General features: G+C 46.3%; 1 protein-coding gene across 3 annotated transcripts in view; it reads right to left on the bottom strand.

The window, feature by feature from the left end:
• The window catches only part of SLC22A23 (solute carrier family 22 member 23), a 167645-nt gene that overhangs the window by 125510 nt on the left and 20888 nt on the right, over positions 1 to 21247 (bottom strand). For all 3 annotated transcript variants that reach the window (XM_047734843.1, XM_047734844.1, XM_047734842.1), the window contains exon 2: positions 2915 to 3018. In XM_047734843.1, the coding sequence (XP_047590799.1) occupies positions 2915 to 3018 (104 nt within the window). The remainder of the gene's footprint in view (positions 1 to 2914; positions 3019 to 21247) is intronic.

Genomic DNA, 21247 nt, shown 5'->3' with positions numbered 1-21247 from the left:
CACTCTCATCTCTCTCTCTCAGACCTCCAGCTGGTGTTCGCTGCCCATGGCCAGCCTCAGCCAGGAGCTAGAGGGCAAGGGGTCCCCTCTGGCACAGCCATGAAAGGCCAGGGCCCGGGGCCAGCTGGACAGGGTGCAGAGGGCTCCTGGAGGGAGAGGCATGCAACATTTCATAACGGAACCAGTACTGGACGGAAGGGAGCTCACTCAGCAGGGACATGGGCAGGGCTGCTCCCTCCCAAACATCTAAGCTAACACACTATAGGACAGCACAGGACGTAGATCCCCAAGCAAGATATGGGTGAGACACTGAAACTTTTTAAAGAAAAAAGTGTCCCGGGGCCCTGGCTGGTTCAGCCTATAGGGCACGTGACTGTCGATCTCAGGGTCATGAGTTTGAGCCCCACATTGGGTGTAGAGATTAATTTTTTTAAAAATTATATAAAATAAAAACGTGTCCTACTGGAGTTTCACTATGTGCTGACTTCAGTCTTAGAAACTTAACCTCCAACCTCATCAACTTCCCCATGCCGCCATGACACGGGTGCTAATAGCTGTGAGGTCTGGAGTTCCCTCTAAATGTGCTTATTTCCCTTTTGGCACGGCCCTAGCAAGGAGTCAACGGTCAAAAATAAATGAATAAATAAAGGGTGGAAAACACCAAACTTTCAAACTGGAACTAAAGTCCACTCTAGATGTTCCAGCACCTCAGCACACAGCAGGCGGCCCTGCCTCTCTGGGGACCCCCTGCCCACTCACCGTGGACCATAGAGGCAACAGCAGGCTCTGGGGACCTAAAGAGAAGACCGCCAACCCCCTCACCCTTTTGTCCCTGGGCCCGGTGTGTGATCAGGGGTGCCACACAGCAGCTATGCGCAAGAGGTGAGAATTCTCCGGCAAGCCCCTCGGGTCCCCTCCTTCCTTGGGAGCTTTGCTGTCGCTAAAGAAACCTGGCTTAGCTGCCCACCAAAAAAATTTAAATTAGGAAAAAAAAGAAATCACAAAACCAAATTCTAAACAGTTTAAGCCATTATAGACGGATCCATTCATGGAAGTCCGTAGTAACTTTCCCGATGGTGTCACTGAATAAGGACACCCAAGCCTCGGCCAAGTCTGCATCTTTTAGAAAGAAGTGGCATAGATTACATTAGTATCTCTCCAGAACTTATTTCAGTGCAGAATACTGGGAAACAAAAGTCCTCGTGGTTAAAATACTGGAATTAGAGTATGGTTCAGATTAGTATAGTTTACTCTGAAAACCTGTAAGCTCAAGGATTTGGTGAAAAAAAAAAACTACACTCCCCCCACGCCCCCCCACTGCCGATCTTGCCCCCCCCAAAAAAAGAAAAGAAAAAGAAAAAAAAGTCCCTCCAGAGGGCCCTGGTATAGGTTTTCAGAGGTCACTGACAGCTTCTCTGTTGCTGCTCCCAGGGAATGTGTCCTTAAGAAGCATTTACAAATGATGATTAAGCAAATTCTGAACACACAGGAAATCACTTACTTGTAAATGCAAATCAATTCCCAAATAGATGTTTGCTTTTGGAAAGAAACATCCAGAATCTGAGAGTGGTTTCAGAACCTCTGTGGGTCCCACGACCCCCATCCAGGCTCTTGCCAGAGTGCCTCAACCCACTCTGTCAACTAACCAGGGAACAGGGGTTAATGCAGAGCAAAGACACAGATGTAAGGGGTTTGATCCGAATCACTCTTGGCCCTTGTGAAGTCACTGGGTCCAAGGTGTCCTTAGTCACAGAAAGTTCCTTTAAAGATAAAAGAACGTCAAGGTGGGGGAGAGGAGCCGGCTACCCCATACCTTTCTCCTGGAGCAGCCCTGTTACTAGAAACCCCCATGAACACTGGGCGCTGGCCTCCCTGCTCAGACGTGTGCTCACTGAGGCCCTTGTGAACACAGGGGGCTGTCGCACACTCATGAAGAGTGTGACACACTCGGGAGCCACTGGGGTTCGGTTCAAATCTGGACTCTCCAACTTGAAATCTGAGTGAACTTGGGGATTTTTACTTAGACTTCTGTGCTTCTGTTTTTCCACTGTAAACATACTAAATACTACCTCCTTACCAGGGGTGCTGTGAGGATGGGATATTTTAATGCGTGGAAATGTTTAGCACAGTGCCTGGCAACAATAATCAATCGGGAAGTGTTAGCTGCTAATACTGTTGCCACCGTCATCGTTACTGTTACTGCAACTCTCTTCACGACCCTTCTCTGTCTTCCTAACCTTATCACTTTGTCGTGAACCACACACTTCGCTCCAGGCATGAAGAACTCCCTACCCATCCAAGTAAAGCATATTCATTCTCACCTCTGGCCACCACCCTCCCTCTGCCTGCAGTGCCCATCTGTTATCCAAATGCTGTCCACTTGCCAAGGTCCGGCTCCCCAGGGGCCGTGCAGAAGCGTCTCCTGGCCAAGCCAACTGTAGAACTGTGCCTGTCTGCAATCTGGGTGGTATTTCGAGATGCCCATCGGCACCGCCCTAGCCATTTGGATCATGTGGGTAGAGTCTCTAGCTCATCCCCTCCCCATTTCTTTTCAATGCATCATGTATATCTACTTCCACAGAGCCTTGAACCTATGCCCTCAAGCTCTTCCCGACTAAACAATAAACATCAGGAGCAGATTGGGCTGTGGGTTGCATGCAGGTGTTGCTAGATTCTCGCGGCTGGAAAATTGCAATGAATTTAAATTCTCCTTGGAAAGGGGTGGTTATATGCACTGGCCAAGGCTCTTAGTTCTGAGTTCTTCAGGTGACGGCTTCCGCCCTCTGTGGCAGCACCAACACTAGGGCCGAGAAAAGACCCAGTAACAGTAAGCTAACACTGACCACTCTTCTTTAGCCAGCAAAGGCTTGCTGTGGCTTCCAAAGGTTCGGGCAGCGGGCACGTTGGTACTCACCAGTCAGCAATGCATCCAGTTATTAGGTAGCCAAAGATTAATCCAACCAGTAAGGAGAACTTAGCGATATGGACCTTCCAGGCATTATCACACACAAGATCCCACTAGAGAGGGGCAAATAGAAAATAAATCAGAGAGAAACATACACAGAGGCCAGCTATAGTTAATCACAAGGGCAATACAATCACTACAGCAAGGGGCAGGACCCCATTCATAGCACCAAGTCATACATACCATGAAAGACCTCCCTTCAGTGGGTTTGAAATTCTACAATGAGAAAAAGAATTTGCCCACAAAAGGCAGTGTAATGTTTTAGTCCAGGACAGATTATAAATGTCCGCAAGCAGCACCCCAGGAAATGTCGGGGTCGTGTGTTCTTCTGCCCCAGCGATCAAAGGGACCGTAACCGAGAAGACTGGACGGTCCCTGTGGCCAGCACCCCTTCTCACCCACAGAACTGTCACTCGCCCAGAGAACAGAAGACCCTGCCAACTTCTGGCACAGGGGATCGTGACACAAGGCAATGAAAAGCAACTTCTGTGTTTCCATCCCCAAGACCTCCCCCACACTTTGTGAGTAGTCTTAAACACAAAGTTAACAGTTAGTGTTGAAATATCATTTGAAAAGCATTCTTTCTCTCTCTCTCTCGTAAATGTCCCTTCTGTTTCCCTTATTCCATTCTAAAGCTATCTGCTCCACCTGAAGGGAAAGCCAATCAATTCATGAATACAACATTTAACCTCTTCTTACAATTCAGTTTTATTGAAAAAATAAATAAAACAAGTCTCCAAGTTTTTGTCATCCTTTTGCAGAAGCAGGAGACAAACCCACATTTGTTCCCTGGAAGTGATGTGTGTCCAAGCACAAGACCTATGAGGACAGGGTGCTCAGATCCCCAAACAGTTTACATCCCGGCTTCAGGAACAAATGGGCAGGGTCTTGGCTGGTGACACTATGAAGCCTGCAGCCCCCCACTCCATATCACCCCACTGAATGTCCTCCTTCTGGTAGAAATAAGTGGTTAAAGAACTTCAGGTCAGTGGAGATGGGGAGATGCACATCGAGATAGAGGGGATGGAAATGTCAGAAGCAGGATTTGCTGGGGTGAAACCTGATCTTAGCTTTATCTTACTCAAATTGTCCCCCTGGCCCCTTGTTTGTCCATCTTGAGACCCAGAGTATAATGCAGGGGATCCTTCCAGGTAAGCTCTGGTCCTGCTCTCCGTTTTCAAACTTCTGGTAAGCACGATGGAACACCCCACCCCCCGCCGCCCTCGAGCCTTAGCTGTGGGTCTTGACTTCAACACGCTTCTGCACCGGCCACCACAGACGGAAGCGCCTGGCCTGGACAAAGCCAGAAGGCAGCCTCCTGGCACACCATCCCCCGGACTCCTTGGGACACATATTTGCTCACTGATGCACCCAAGGCATGTTTGACTTTCCAGATTCCAGAGGCCAGGGGAGAGTAACTTACTCCTCTACCCATCTGCTTCCAGAGGGATGTCCAATGCCAGGCTCGGGAAAAGGGAGGCACAGACTGCATGGGACCCTGTCAACAAAGGGTGGTGTGGGCGTGGTTCTCGTCAAGAATGATTCACGTGTTTGGGGAGCAGGCACTGCTGGTTGCACAGAATCGTAAGAATTCAGATACAGGAGTTCTTCAGAGGGTGAACCTTCTCCTGTGTCTACTCCAGAGGGTGAACCTTCTCCTGTGTCTACTCTAGTGGTCCTCAAAATGCACTCCAGCGGCTGGCAGCCCCGGCATCACGTGGGAACATGCTGGAAATATAAATTCTTGGGCTCCACCCCAGACACGCAGAGTGAGAACTCCAGGGGTAAGGCACAGGAATGCACTGTGCAAGACTTCCAGGCGATTCTGGGGCCTGCTCAGGCCTGGGAACCAGTGGCCAGCCCTGTCCTGCCATTTCCCTGTCACTCAGAAGATGATGAATGAGCTCTGCAGTCCTGGGTTGGGGTTCAACCAACTCTCCACGAGCGGGATGCGGCCAAACGCTGCATGAAACACGCACAACGGTGGTATTGTATTGAACTGCAAATGCAGGACTGTACGAGCAGACTGTCAGTGGGTGAATCAATAGTCATCTGTATATTGTTTGTAGGAGTAAATATGTTTTTAAGAAAACACTTTTAGGGTGGTACCCAGCTTGAGAAATGCAGGTCCTGCCTTCTCATGGGAGTTACAGCACCCTAACTAACTGTGTGTGTCTATCCTGTGTCCCCTGCCATTTCTGGATGGACTGCTCTCCTCTCTGCCCAGCACAGGACCCTGCCCACGTAGTCAGTTCCAAGAGTAAGAGCCCCATTTCTAAGCACACCTGGATAACCTGAAAAGAGGTGCTTACAACACCAACACCTGGAATCGTGACCACCCCAATCATGTCACGTGGTCCTGCACCCGGCGTGGCACATTCTTGGCAGGAGAGGGACTTGGTCCTCCGGCTGCCACGGAGGCGGCCACCAGCTGCCGGCTCGGGGTGCAGAGGGGACAGAGAACCACTCGCTCATGCCTCCCCCCAGACTTCCCATTGATGAGTTTATCTGAGGGTAAGGGATGCAAAGAGTACATTATGCTTAGATTAGATGGCCTGGAGACAAAAGAGATTTTAATAAAAGCATTCAGGGACTTGGGGGGAAATGCCGATACTGTTGTGAGCTCAGCCATGTAAGCAATAACCTTTACCTGACCTTGGGCAGCGACAACTCAATTTAGTTGCTACCTAGTAAGACATCTCGTGGTCACTTCATCACACAACTTCTATCAATTAACAATGCTGGAGTGGAACAAAACAAAACAAAACCGAAAAACAGAGGAGACAGAACTGCTCCCACGGCCAGTGGGGAAAGGAAGCTTGGCCCAAAGTGTCCCCTAGCACTGCTGTTCTCAGCCTCGGGGAGGGGGCGGGGAGCACGGAATAGGGCAGCCAGCTGCGGCCTCCACAGCTTCATTCCCGCACAAGAATAGACAACATCTCTTAAGTCAACAAGCAAACTAACTCTAGGCTTCCCATGATAAGCTTCCTCGTGCCTGGGGATCTGTCTGTAACACCATCCTGGAGGCACATTCTAGAAGCAGGGGAGGGGAGGGTTGACGGAATCCAGTAGGACGGCCTCCCTTTGTTTGACTTCGACCTCCCCAATTGACAAACATGAGCTGGGAAGACAAAATGTGTTCAGACACAGTAATAGCTCCCAAAGAACGTCAGAAGTACGAGGAAGCTTTGAGATCACCCTTGCCCTTCAAATTTGTTCGCACGCTCCTGATACGATAGGGCCGTTGGCCATTTCGCTAAGCAGGGACTAAGAGACTTCTAAAAATCTACAATGTACACTGGGCTTTGTCTCTGGCGTGACACTTGCCTCTCCAGCCTCTGCACACCACCCCATCAACCACCAAATCCAGAGGATTCTTCCTTTCCAACATATCCCGCACCTGCCACCCGCACTCCAGCTTCATCCCGAGCAGCCTGACTGAGCTGGACGGGGTAGCGAGGGCAGTAGGAGCTGGAAGGCTAAAAACACCGCTTCCAAACTCTCTCCCAGCTACGTTTCGAATGGGGCTTATGTTCGGGCCATCAGCTGCACACCCCAAGGTAACTTCCAGCAGACCGCCTAGATCTAAGTTTGGGGATGACTTGAATTAGGACGATTGAGCAGCAGGGACCACATGAGACATCCACTCTGCTGTTCAGATCTGCCAAGGCTTGGTCTGGAGGGGGCTCGGCTGTCCTCTTGAGCCAGCGGTTGGAGGGTGACCTCCTGACTCCCTGGCTCACTCACTGTGACCCGATTCCAGAAGCACGCTAGTCCTGGGGAGTTGTTCTAGGACACCTTCTGGAGGCCCAGCCTGAAGCTGCTCCTGCAGTTTAGTGAATACTGTTTCCCTGTATTCCATCCCAATCTCCTTAAATACCTAGAGTAGCTTCTGTTATCTGCACGTTGAACCCTTGTTCCTGATTCAACTTCCTTGGGATGGAGCTTGTAGGGTGAGAACAGGATGTGGGCCATGCCACCATTCTCTCTTCCTGAACTCATAGGAGCCTCTCCATGTATTAACTCCAGCCTCCCTCAAATCCATTCCCTACAGAAGAATGAAAACAATCTCCTAATGAGGCATGTTAACACTTCATCAGCAGGTTTAACACAACCATAAAAGCGTTAAAGTCATGGCCCCATTTCATAATCTTAGGCTTGCTCTCCTTGCCATCGTCCCAAGACCAGCGACAGTCTTTGGTGATGCCACAGGACACTTGCCAGCCATGAATAAACAGTGAGACAGATGACCCCAAAAAGTGGTTTCAATTTTAGCTGCATGTGTTCCATTTAAAAAAAAAAAAAAAAAAAAAAAGGCAGCGGTTATGGAAAATCTGGAAATCTGGCAGACCATTTTTCTACCTGTATGGTTTAAGGACAAGCTAAAAGAAAAGAAATAATATTTACATTATTTTCAAAGGAATGATCTCACTGCTTGACTTGCCAGAGTAGAAAAATACTCATCAAGGAAACTAATGAAATTTCCAAAGAAGATGCAAAAATAAATGGGACACAAGGAAAATAACCTTATTTTCAACAAGAATAAACTCTATGATAAAGTAAATATAAAACAAGAACATAAAAATATTGGAAGAAAGCAGATAACTTGTCCAGCTTTGAAGTGGAAATGAAATCCCTAAAGATAAAAACTAAGGGGAATTAAAAAAAAAAAAAAACCTACCTAAGGAAAAAATTCAGAGATTTTATAATCTAGTAGAAGTTTAACTCTTACTACTTAATTACTATTCATTTAAATTATTTAAGTTATGCAAATTACTGCTTAAATGATTTATTTAACTTACTAATTGAAACTTCCCACATTAGGGGTGCCTGGGTGGCTCAGTCAGTTAAGTGTCTGCCTCTTGATTTCTGGTCAGGTCATGATCTCAGGGCCCTGAGACCGAGCCCCAAGTCAGACATCATGCTGGGCTTGGAGGCTGCCTAAGATTCTCTCTCTCCCCCTCTGCCCCTCCCCCGGGTCGTGCACACATGTGCATATGCACTCTCTAAAAAAAAAAAAAAAAAAAAAAATCCAAAAAAAACTTCCATGCACTAAAAATACCATAAACAAAATTATAAAGTTCTATATTTGTTAAATATATTGCAGGGAACCAGAATATGCCAGTTTGGCATAAGGCTCCTTTTGAGCTGAAGGCAACATGAACAGAAAGAAGGCTTCTCAAGAGGTTCTCTGACTGAAAAGCAGAAACTTCTGAGAAATGAGGACCACCACAAAGCCCCTCTCCTGGGGAAGTTTTACAGCCGTGAAGACAAAGTCTGCACAGAGATGGGTCTACAAACAAAACTTAACTAAAATAAACCTGACTTCCATCAGTGTCCCCACGTATTCATCTGCCCACCTTTGCCCACCCCCAACCCCGCCACCCCCACCCCGACCCCCACCAAAAGAGCCAAAACCCTTTTTCCTTTGTCTTGTCACATCTCTACAAATTTCCTGTTTTTTTGTGAAGATGTTGGATTAGCCTGAATTCTCATACCCCCTTGGGTTCCTCTCCTATGTGTGCACCCTGCATATGTTAATAAATTCGGGTTTTCTCTTGTTAATCTAACTTTTGCCAGTCTAATTTCCAGGGCCCCAGCCACAGAACCTAGGAGGATAGGAGAAAAAGTGATTTTTTACTCCCCAACAATAACCAAAGAGTTAATATCCTTGATATTTAGTGAGCATTTATATATCAATACAGACTAATATTCCAACCAGAAATTGGCAAAGCATCCAATTAACAAAATATGAAACAAACTGGTTTAAAAACTCTTGGGAAATACTCAATTCTACTAATGTACATCAAGGTACAATATTTTGTTTAAAAAAAAATTTTTTTTTTAATCTCCCAAAGATGTAGAAGAAACACAGAGGTACAGATCTGTACTAGGAATGTAAACTAGACACTGTGTTTCTGGAAGGCAGTTTAACAATACACACCACATTACTTCAAACAGTGTACTCTCTATCCCAGCAATTCCCCTTCTTGGAACTTTTTCCAAGGAAATGATCAGAGATGGCCACAGAGACCCCAGTGCCATGATGTTCCCTGGTTGTCAACTTATAAGAATAAAAAGTGGTAACTTGACTAAATGTGCAGATACTATACTTCCATCAAGAATTTTGCTTTTGAGGGGCGCCTGGGTGGCTCAGTCAGTTAAGTGTCTGCCTTCAGCTCAGGTCATGATTCCAGGGCCCTGGGATTGAGCCCCACGTTGGGCTCCCTGCTCAGTAGGGAACCTGCTTCTCCCTCTTCCTCTGCTCTTCTACCTGCTTGTGCTTACTCTCGTTCTCTCTCTCTTTCTCAAATAAATATTTAAAAAAATTTTTGCTTTTGATATACACAGTATTACTCAACTATAAAAAAAAATGAGATCTTGCCACCTGTGACAACATAGATGGACCTTGAGGATCTCATACCAAGTGAAATAGGTCAGACAAAGAAAAATACCATATAATTTCACTTATATGTGGAATCTAAATATAACACAGGTGAATGAACAAACAGACTCAGAAACAGACTCAGAAACACAGAGAACAAACTGTGGTGGCTGCCAAAAGGGACGGGGGAGGGGGATGGGTGGAATAAGTGAAGGGGCTTAAGAGGTACAAACTTCCAGGTAGAAAATAAATAAGTCACGTGAATGGAAAGTATGGCATAAGGAACACAGCCAAAATATTGTAATAATGGTGTATGATGACAGATGGTAACTGCACTCACCCTGATGGGCACTGAGTAGTATAGACTTGCTGAATACTGCTGTACTCCTGAAACTGACCTAACACCGTATGTCAACCTCTACTTCATTTAAAACAAAAGCTGCCTTTGGAAACCAATGATTAAGAAAAACGCTCATGATGTCATGGCATGAGAAAACCTCAGAATAAAAACAAAACACAAAAACCAGTGAATAGAAGAGATATTCATGTATATGGGGAAATTGTTAGAAAAAAACTATTTAAAGCAATTGTCTCTGGAGGGTGGAATTAAAACTGAGTTTTATTAATTAATTTATTTATTTAGACAGGTGTTTTCTTTCTTTTTTAAAATTAATTAATTAATTTGACACAGAGAAAGAGAGTGAGAGAGTGAAGGCAGATGGAGAGGGAGGGAGAGCACCCAAGCAGACTCCCCGCTGGGCACGGAGCCCCAAGCAGGGCTCCATCCCAGGATCCGGAGATCATGAATGGAGCCGAAAGCAAGAGTCAGCCGTTACCCAGCTGAGCTACCCAGGTGCCCCAAGACTGAGTTTTATTTTTGAGTTTGTATTTTTCTTGACTTTTTCAAACTTTCTACAACTAATCTACAAACCGTACAACGAGAGAAAAAAATATAGGTAAATATATATATGCCTATGGCGGCAGGTGGAATGGGTGGAGATGAGGGCTAAGACAAAAATCATTAAAAATGACAAATAACCCTTTTCAAGGATATTCATTTTAACACAATCTAAAAACTTAAGCCTAGAGGAAGTTTGTTTGGAACCCGACTTGAAAGAAACCACATCTTCAGAGCCTAAAGTTTACTTATGTTAATGTGTATTGACTAAAGCAAAAAAAAAAAAAAAAAAAAAATTCTTAGAACTGGGAAAAAGAAAATTTTCCCCAAGTCTCATCTCTTGTAGTGGAGATCCCCCTCTGAGCCCGCCCTGTTAGAAACCACAGGCTTTCACAGATCCCACTGCAAGTCCTCTGTGCTAAACCTGAGGACAGTCAATTGAGATAAAAGGAAACACTCCTGGCTCAGCACTACAAAGGGGATAATGCCACTTAAAATTTCAGAAGCTTAAACAAACCTCCTGAGTTGTAGGAATTTAGAGAAATAGAAGGTCAGCATTGTTCTGCCACCTCCACCCCACCCCCGCCCCTTCCACCAAAACATGAACCTCTGTTTTCTCTACCAGGGATTGGCCATCTCCACAGTTCCTAACTGGAAACAACAGGAATGAGCAAGAACACACACGTCCACCTGCAAGACTAGTCCCAGACGGACAAGAGAACGCGCTACGCGAGCCAGACTCATAAAGCACGTTAGCTACGTTTAGACAGCCTATGCTACCTTGTGTGTGTAAGTATTTTTTTTAATCTAGCAGTACATGGATTTATTTTTCCCTAAAAGACTCCATCAAAATTCAAGATACGCTGCGTGTTTTGAAAACCCCAAATTGCTCTCTGCTTTTTGCCTCTAAGCTCATCCTCCAATTTTAGGAGATTCACTGTCAACAGTAGCCAAACAACTGCCAATTCAAGTTGGCATCGTTGCGGGCTTCCTTGAATGACATAATGAACGCCCTTGCCAGGTACTCTGGAAGATTTTCTTTTTTTTTTTTCAGTTTTGTTTCTCTGTTTTCCATTAATTGCTACTCAAATTGCTCTTCAACTTTCTTTTTGTTTCCGAACTTAGTGCCAAGAAAACCGAACGTGGCCTGTTGAAGGAAACCGTGGTACCAGAAGTCTGCTGCAAGCCCGTTCATGCGAGGTGTAGGACGCGCTTAGCCGAGAAATCCCGCATTCCCTGTCGTTTGCAGGAAACCCATCCCAAACCACAGCACCGAAGCTGGTTACACTTCTTAAACTTCGCAATGCCCCATTTCTGATGAATACAGTAATTTTAGATTCATTCTAACCCTCACGTGGTGATCTCGGTCTTGTTTCTTTGGGGTTTTTTTGCAATGACAACTGTGACTGCGGGCGGTCCTTCTGCTGTCACCTTCCCTGGAAAAGAGCAGGAAGCTACAATGCTTCAGCTGTTCATAACTGGGGGCTTCCCGGGTTCCTCCTGAATTTCACCATTTTTAAAGGGCTAGAAATAGAAAATTTCTGCTGAAGAGGATTTTAAAAGGAGATGGGAAAATAACCACCTGCACAGGCCCATGGTAGCTGAGGTAGGATCGTCTACGGGAGACGCTAAATTTCTCCTGGACTTTTTCTTGAAGGAAATACAGATATGCATTATTCTAAGAGGAGGTTTACATTATTGAATGTTCTTACTCATTTGGTATAATGCCCTCTATGGCATTTGGGGAAACGAATATATACCCCACAAGGCAGCAGAGATTATAAATAAGTAATGCCCTTCTATCAACCAAAACCTTGGAGAGTCTTTCCAAATTCTGCAATGCATATTTTACTAATGGCCCTCACCAACTACCTCTAAAAAGAGAAATTAAGAGTAAGCCCTATAAATTAAAGAGGCCTGTTGCAAAACCAGCAGGCAAGAAAGAAAACTCCCCACAGTTCTAAGCATTAATTAGGAGGAACTATTAATGTCCTTCGAGCACACTAACATATACTAAGGAACAGGAAGAATTTTAATTTGAAAAATTAAAAAGTCGCTTCGTATGTGACTAGAGGATATCTTTTAGTAGGATATAACGTAAGAGCAAAACTTGGACTATAACATTAACATTTAAAATAGCTCCACTAATTCTGGAAGGAGCCAAGCATGGAAAACTTTTGACGGTAGGATCAGGGAACCTTTAGAATGAGAAGAATTTGATGACCCAGGTGATCCATCACTGAAGAATTCAGAGGCTAAAGGAAAATCATCTTCCACTTGCTGCACACAAATGCCTCAATCCCTTCCCACCGGCTGGCAGGCTCTGATCTGACTTAACACAGGCCTGTTAATTCCCTTTTTGGCTCGAGTTGCCCCTCACCTCCCATTCTCATGCCGGCCTCAACCCGTTTCCCTCCCTTGGTGTGGTCCAGCCACGTCAGAGCACCCGCCAGCTCCCCAAAAGCCTCATGCTCTTTGCCTGCATCACTCTTCTGCACCTGCCCCACAATACCCACAGAGACCCCAATTTTTCTGGCTCAATGCCTATTCAAAGGGTCAGACTCTTTTCAACCCAAATTATTTAACATGGTGTATCTATCACCTGTGGGCCCTAGTATGCTGACTTTCTGTACTGCCTGCTTCTTCTTCTGTCAATGAACATATATTACCTTTGTAAACACATAAGTGAAGAGGGAAAGGGGTATGAAATTACAAAGATTCAAATGAACACTTTTCCATATCTCTATTGAGTTTAATAAACTCAACTGAGGGGAGTCTCTTCTTCCTACACTGGATCGGGTCACCATCCTCTGTACTCCTATGGCACCCTCTATCATGATAAACACCCAGACTATGTATCATGATATATTATAATTGACTATTGTTTACAACTTTTTCTTCACTGGCTCAGGGGTCAGCAAACTACAGCCTGTTGGGCCAGTATGGCCCTTCCACCTGTTCTATAAATAAAGTTTTATTGGAATACAGCCACACTCATTCAGGTACGGTCTTTGGCTACTTAGGCACCACCACTGCTTATGTAGAGTTGAGTAGTTACAACAGAGACCTTACGGCCTACAAAGCTGAAAATACTTATTTGGCTCTTCACAGTTAAAGCTCGTAAACCCTAGAACTACACTGTGAGTCCCTGGAAGAAAGACACCATGTCTTATCTCTATGACCCTAGTCTCCAGGCTAATGTCTGGAAGGGAGAAAGTACAAAGGCATATCCTCAGGCAGGAACTCCCACTCCTAGATGTCAAAATGTTCTTTGGGTTTGCTTGTGTTCATGGTGCCATGCACCTTCTAACCCTTTTTTCCTCTGGGATCATTTCTTCAAATATAATTTAATTTAAATAATTAATACATAATTATTACATAAAATTTATACAGGCAATATAGTTTTAAATGTTTCCACTTACCTTTCCACTATTAGCAATTTTCCTCCAGGGAAAGATCATTCTAGTTTTATTATAAAAACCAATAGAATAGTGGGTATATGAGAAATTTGTTGAAAACAATGACTAATTCTCTTAATAGAGCAAATCTATTATATAAATTCAGTACTTTTTTTTTAAAGATTTTATTTATTTGTCAGAGAGAGAGCGTGAAAGAGCACAAACAGGGGGAGTGGCAGGCAGAGGGAGAAGTGGGCTCCCGGCTAAGCAAGGAGCCCAATGCAGGGATCCCAGGACCCTGGGATCATGACCTGAGCCAAAGGCAGCCACTTAACAGACTGAGCCACCCAGGAGCCCTAGGCACCATTCTAAGAAGAAAGAAACTAACATTTGTTAATTACCTACCATTGTCTAGCACTCTGCTAACTGCTCTCAGGATCCTCTCTCATTCAGGCATCAAAATGATCCTACAACATGGGTATTATTATCAGTGTGCCCATTTTACAGATGAAGAAACCAAGGCCAAGAGAGGTAAAGCAACTAGTGGAAGGTCAAATGGCTCTTCAATAGGAGATTCTAAATCCCTGTCTGGAGAAAACTCCTATTCTTTCCCTCCCCCAAAACTCAAAGAAACATCTCTGGTTCACACAAATAAAAACAATTCCATGGTTTATATTACATTGCCACGGGTTATATGCCATTTGTCTTGCTGAGGCTACAACACTTCCTGTACAGGGAAGAACAGTACGGCAGTGCAAGTAGGACAGGCTTTGGTGTTATTTCATCATTACGGTGACTTAACAAAAATAACCTGTAAAGAGCCCGTGAATAGCAGGTGCTTCATAAACGGTGGTGGTTAGAAATAAGAATATCCCAGAGTCTTTATTTTTCATAGAAAATGTTAGCATCAAAATGCTGGGAAAAGCCAAGGTCAACATTCTAATGGAGACCAAATCTTGGGCTTCCTGTCCAACAATCATCTTCTTTATAACACATGAATCAGAATAGTTGAGAAGCTAATGCAGCCCTTCTCCTGCTCCGACACTGCTCTCACCATCTTGAAAGGACATGAATATTTGGTGCAAAGGTCTCTCAAAAAGGATGTTTATGCTTTCTCTGACTCATACTGGAAGGCAGGACAACTGTGAATAGAAGGATCACCTTTTCCGTGAAGACAGTCAACAGCCCCTCCCCAACAGAGGGCACAGAGCCCTCGCCCTATGCCTGGCCTGCACCCCTCCCTGGTTACTGAGCCCAACAAATGGTCAAAGGAGAGCAGAGCACAACTAACATTTTGAATTTTTACTGATCTGACCTTTGTCTTCATCGCACTTGGGCTAAGCTGTAGTTTACCGTTATCCCTGAGGAAGAGCATCAGAGGATAAATATGAGCCTGGAGGTTGAAACTTATAACCTAACATGAGGGCTGAGCCCAGGCCCTGAATGGGACTGTTGGAAGCTGGCTAATGGTTGAGAGAAGATTCCAAGTCAGAGGGACCCGACTTTCTCGTTTTGCCTTCTGATACTCGTGGGACCCTGTCCCCTCTTGGGGCCTGAGTTGCAACGTGTGATATGGGGGTCACAAAACATATGAGGTCGCTTTCCTAGGAGTCCAAATCCTATAAAGACTGTGTCTAGTGTAGTAACAGGCACAAGGTGATTAGCACTCATTAATTCTGTCTGTCATTTCAGCAGCTCCACGGGGCTACTGTTGGTAAAGTAATATCTGAATGTGAGAGGAATAAAGCTACTTTCAAAAAGGCTTTTGATATTTACAGTCTGCCTTATTCATCAGGCAGACTAAGGATCCAAAAGAAGGTATTTTTACCAGTTGTGCGTCCTATCTGCCTAGCCAGCACCAGCACGGTGAATGGGAGAGGCCAGGAGAGAAGCTGCCCCTGGCGGGGGGGTGGGGGGGTTTGGGGAGACGGTTATATTCCCAGCTGGGGAGGAACCACCCAGAGACTGGGCACAGGTCGGCACAGGGGTTCTGCGAGCTCATCAAGTCCTCCGCCAGACCTCAGGATGCACTGCCCTTCACTTTGACCTCTTCCACAGCCTACAGGAACAGCAACACAGCACTGGGTCCCAGACTTCACAGTCATTTATTAGATAGACTATTTCTCTGACCAAAAGGAGAAAAAGCAACAGACAACACCATTCTACCCAAAATGGTGTTTATGTTTTTTTTTCCCCTTAAACTATTAATCTCCTAAAAACACTGGGTTGAACTGGCAACGTGACAGCAAAATATGACTATGCAGTTTGTCTCCTCAGCTGCCTGGAGCTCGGCGGGGAGCACAGACGTGCAGAGACACCCCAGCGGGGTGCGGCGAGAAGTGGGGGGGGGGTCCTACCTCGGGTGGGACAGCGGGGAGAGGGCCCCTCGCCTTCCACTGTGGGTGCCTCTGACATCCTGGGCATGAGTTCACTGGCGGTCAGTTCTCCAAGCCCCTGCCTCAAACAAATCTCCAAAGCATCCTTAAGTCTGAGCTAGAATCATCTCCCAGAGGGTACCGTTTGCGGGAATCAATTCTGAGGACAGATCGCAGGAGCCCGCAGAGGTGTGGGAGAGGGAAATGGAGAACATGCTAGCCAGTCTGAACCTCAGCAAGAGGAGAAAGGGGAATAGGGACCCTTTCAGGCCAAAGTAGCAGCAAAGTGACCAAGCCGTGGTCCCAGGTGGTCTCCCAATAGCGCTCTACTGTGGCTTTCCTGGATGTCCTCAGCCCTCTTCACGCTGTGGCACAGTCAGAATGATACCGGACTGAAGGCTGGTGATGGGCCGGGGCTGGAGAGCTCTAGAGCATCAGCCTTCGGCCGTTAATAGACTAGAATGACAGCACCTAGGAACTTGTCACTAGAAGCCCCTTCTGGTGAACACAGTAAGCAGCTGTTCTGCTCCCAGTGGCCCTCCAAAGATGGGGATCTTCCTGCTGTAGCACTAACTGCACTCAGTGTTTGGAGTTTCGGGAGCCTGGTCTGGCTCATCTGAGGGGGGCACCTCAATTCCACGCCAGCTCCAAGGCATGCTCTGAAAAGGTACAATTCAGACAACCCACATTAATATTCTCCACAAACTGCTGATTCTACAGGGTGGCCTTTACGAAGCTTGTCACGGGACAACCAAGTCCACTCATTAGGTATTCTCCGTTCTTCCTCCCTCTCTAAGGCGAACAGGAAGCAAAAGATGAGATAAAGCGAATGGCCCGTAAATGAAACCCTGCCCTGGCCCGAGCTCCTGTGTACAGCTGCACCTTTAAAAGCATTCACCTCTGAGTCAGCAGCTGAAGCATCTTCTCGAGGCAGCATGACCATCAGGGCACCGGTAGGTGTGCATCTCAGAAAGGGAATCAATGGTCACAGAATGCATGGTGACATCCAGTTAAACAAAGGGAAGCCGGGGTCTCGTTTGCAGGATTGCTCAGAGCCTTGACTCTGTTAACATGCATCATGAATTCTGAAGACGGGGGATCTGCATGTGGCCCTTCCCATCCCTTATTTGACCTTGGAAACTTCCCTCCCCTTTAGAGGGTATATTTTTGGACCGCAGAATAGGAGAGGTGTTGTCATGCATACTTTGTGTGCTCTTCCCCACCTACTGCCTGATCACAATGCAAATTCCAACACATGACAATTCTGGGATTTTTAAGGCCAGAGTTGAACAGCCCTATCAGCCCTGGCGATCAGCATGAGGGGAGGTGGGGTGCTGGCCAAGTGAAGCCAAGGACATGGAAAGCCTGAGCATCAAGGAGGGCACGTGATGGAATGAGCACTAGGTACTGTATGGAACGGAGGAATCACAGAGCTCCACCTCTGAAACTAATCATGCACTACATGTTAATCAACTGAATTTAAATTAAAAATTAGAAGAAAAAAGAAAGCAAGCATAGGGATTTTTTTTCTACTTTCAATCAGAGAAAATAAAAATGATAACTATTTTCCTCTGTCTTTGCCAGAGATTATAAAAAGCTAATTGGGGCGCCTGGGTGGCTCAGTGGGTTAAAGCCTCTGCCTTCGGCTCAGGTCGTGATCCCAGGGTCCTGGGATGGAGCCCCGCATCGGGCTCTCTGCTCGGCAGGGAGCCTGCTTCCCACTCCCCTCTCTGCCTGCCTCTCTGCCTATTTGTGATCTCTGTCAAATAAATAAAATCTTTAAAAAAAAAAAAAAAAGCTAATTGGTAACAGATGGACAAACATTAAGCACTCCTAGGAAGTGATAGGCCAAAGGTCAACTGCAGCAAGAGAAAAATCAGCTGTGTAGGACTCAGCCCCCTCGAAAAGCCAGGTAACTGCCCTGCTTGTCCCCATTACTCCTGCAGGAGGGCACCCCGTCATCAGCCCACGTCCAGCAACAACATACTCTGTAAGAAACTGCAGACTCTCTCATTCTTTAAAAAGTAGTCTACTGACCCCAGAGAAGCAGAGTTTGAGTTGGGCAAGATGAAAAAGTTCTGGAGAAGTGTGTGGTGGGGACAGAGGCACAATAATGTGAATAATGTCACCAAACGATGTAGTTAAAAATGGTTAAAATGGTAAATTCTATTTTATGTATATTTTACTGCAATTTTTAAAAAGTGTTGTGGTGGTTTTTTTAGTGTATCTTCAAGTCTTAGCATGAACCATTCAATTCTATTCCAGGCCTATCAGTGACAAACCCAAGATGTGGAACGGGGGAAATGGGTTCCTCAGGGGTTCGTGTGATTTAAACACAGGTGGCATGATTGCTTGGAAGAGAAGCCCAAAGTAAGATGTTAGCAGAAAGGACTGGTGCATCCCATTCTGGTGTATTCTCAGTCCTGTGGATGATAATCTCAAGAAAATCTGCAAGGTGCAGACCCCTGTTCGTGGCATCCTCTAACCACCAGAATGACCATACCTTTCAGCGAGATAGCCTTTGTCCTCAAACTTGCCCATGAGTAGAAGGTGGGACAGAAAATTCCTCTCCAAAAAAGGAAGAGTGGCCGACCTTCCTATGTCATAAAGTCACCTGCGTCCCTCAACCTTTGCCTTCAACCTCACATGATGCTCAAAGCAGGTCACCCCAAGCTCTCAGGTCCTGCGCTCGCCTAAGTAGGTTTTTCTTCTCTTTTTGAATCCCTGTCTCACATTCAGCAGCCGGTCCAGGCCCATGGGGAGCTCACCCACAGGTCAGAAGATGGCAGAGCTTCAAGATTTAAGCACTCTTTATCACCCCCCTACCGAGTGCCACACCCCCAAGAAATAATAGGGCAGGAAGCACCGTCCCTGCTCATGAGAGTTTAGAATCTAAGGGTGGAAAAAGGCCAGGAATAATGACAGCTCTGAGAAATGAAGGGCCATGATGGCAGACGTCCTACAGGTCCTGGGATAGTGCATCAGACGGTTAAAGTTCCCATTTTTTATCTCGACTTCCTTCCGTGAACTGTGCCAGCCCTGGTCAGGCGTGGGGCTCTGGGGGAGCGAGACAGCTGCACTGGGAGACAGCAGAAGTGTGGGGCAAGAGGGACAGCCACGCCCGGGCCAGACACAGAGGTGGAGATGAAGGGGTGGCGAGCAAGGGGGCAGGTCCCGCAGGGGCCTTTCGTGCCGTGTTACAGATTTTAAATGCAATTGGAATGCTCACCAAAAGCAAACCTTCTTTTAGCTTTTGCTTGATGCTCCTGTTGTTAGAAATACCTGATTGAGGATCTCAGCCTTTGGGAGGAAGACCACTAACTCCCTGCCTTTTGGCCCTTCAGGGTGTGTGTGGGGGTGCGGGGGGAGGTAGTAAGCCTTTCAAAACAGCCTACCTCTGGTGGGTGTGCGGGTTGTAGGCTGTTGATCAGTCACTAATGAGCAGCTTTAAAGACCTGGATGAACCCGAAAAGGAGGAGGATTGACCCCACTGGTCATTTATACCACGGTGTGAACTGCTTTCATGTCTTAGCTGAGACAGCTGCGCAGGATATCTTAGGGATTAGGAACAGAGAGGGAAATTCTGAGAACCAGAACATATAAGGGGACCTAGGAAATGGACCTCAATGAGGAGCAGTTCACTAGCCTGGAGACGAGGTGGGGCTAAAGGAAGAGGGTTTCTCAAAGCGAGAGCTTGGGGTATCGGCTGGCTGGCCACATGCCACAAAGGTGGCCATTTGCCAGGGCTGATCTCAGTGACATCCAGTGACCTTCTATACTTCCGGTTTCAAAGGTCTAAAGGTAATGGCTGGGACAGTGCCATCAGCCATCCGATCCACCCATGAGCAGAGCTGACTGCATGACGGCCTTCCCAGCTCCGGTGGGAGCTCCTGGCAGAAGAGGACTCAAGACACACACTCTGCTGAGAGAGCTCAGGCATCGGTCATTTCACTTGATGCCCACAAAGTGTCATCCGCAGCTTGGCAGTTAGGTTCCCAGAGGCTAAGGAACCCCCAGTGTTTCACAGAGGTGAAGAGATAGCACGGGAATTTAGACCCACGTCTTCCACACTGAGCCCCACGCTAACTACCCCCCACCCTGCTTCTCTGTGCAGCCCCCGAGCAGGATGCCCAGTCTCTGCTACACGCACCCTGAACTCCCAACCACTCAGTGCTAGGATAGGGGAGCTGGCTGGGAGTCCATGAAAAAGGCCATGTTTAAAACCATAAAATGATTTAATGATTAAAATCATTTAAAAATGAAAGACATGGGGCACCTGGGTGGCTCAGTGGGTTAAGCCGCTGCCTTTGGCTCAGGTCATGATCCCAGGTCCTGGGTTCGAGTCCCGCATCGGGCTTTCTGCTCAGCAGGGAGCCTGCTTCCTCCTCTCTCTCTGCCTGCCTCTCTGCTTACTTGTGATTTCTCTCTGTCAAATAAATAAATAAAATCTTTAAAAAAATAAAAAAAATAAAATAAATAAAATAAAAATGAAAGACATTTTAAAAAAATGTCTTTTTTTCCAATCACGGGACTGCTTTTGCAAAACCTAAGGGGACCAAGCTTCTTTGCTCTGGTGCAAAAATGCTGTTCAAAGCACTAAATACCCAAATGGAAGGAGAACCTTCTGCTTGGGCTCAAGTCCCTTCAGCAGCCGTCATGATCAAAGAGCCGGGATGCTGAACACGCTGAGGTCTCCAACCTCTAAACCGTTAGTCCCGGAAAGTTCATCACTGGTTGCTTAACCTGCCTTAAAAAAGCACAGTTCATTGTGGGATGACACGTATGTACAAGCACAGACATGCTTCTTGACAAAATGCGGGCTGATTCGCAAACACAGAGAGATGTAAAAACCCTATGAAAAACACCACATCTTCGTATGTTTAAAAATGGTCAGAAATGTCTGCCTATGTTCTATGGCTTCCTTTAAGGTTTCTAGACAGGAGGTGACAGACTGGGAGGGCTGACTCTCCTTCTCTCATTCCCTTGGCCCTGTTAAGAAATAGCCTGCGAATTCCCTCTTTAATCCAGTGAAGGAACAAATAGGATTCTGTAGGGCAGGCTCCATCAGAAAAGAATTCCGCTTGGCCAGGGGTCCCTACAAACTGGGCCCTTGGCACAGTTTGCCTTCAGCCATGGTCTGCGTGATAGCTGCACCCCAGATTTTGTTCGGGGTTCACTCCAAACATTCTTTAACCCTTGACCTATCTGCTCTCACAAGGGATACCT

The sequence above is a fragment of the Lutra lutra genome, chromosome 6 (genome assembly GCF_902655055.1).
Source record: "Lutra lutra chromosome 6, mLutLut1.2, whole genome shotgun sequence".
NCBI lineage: Eukaryota > Metazoa > Chordata > Mammalia > Carnivora > Mustelidae > Lutra > Lutra lutra.
This window is presented reverse-complemented; position numbering and strand designations above follow the sequence as displayed.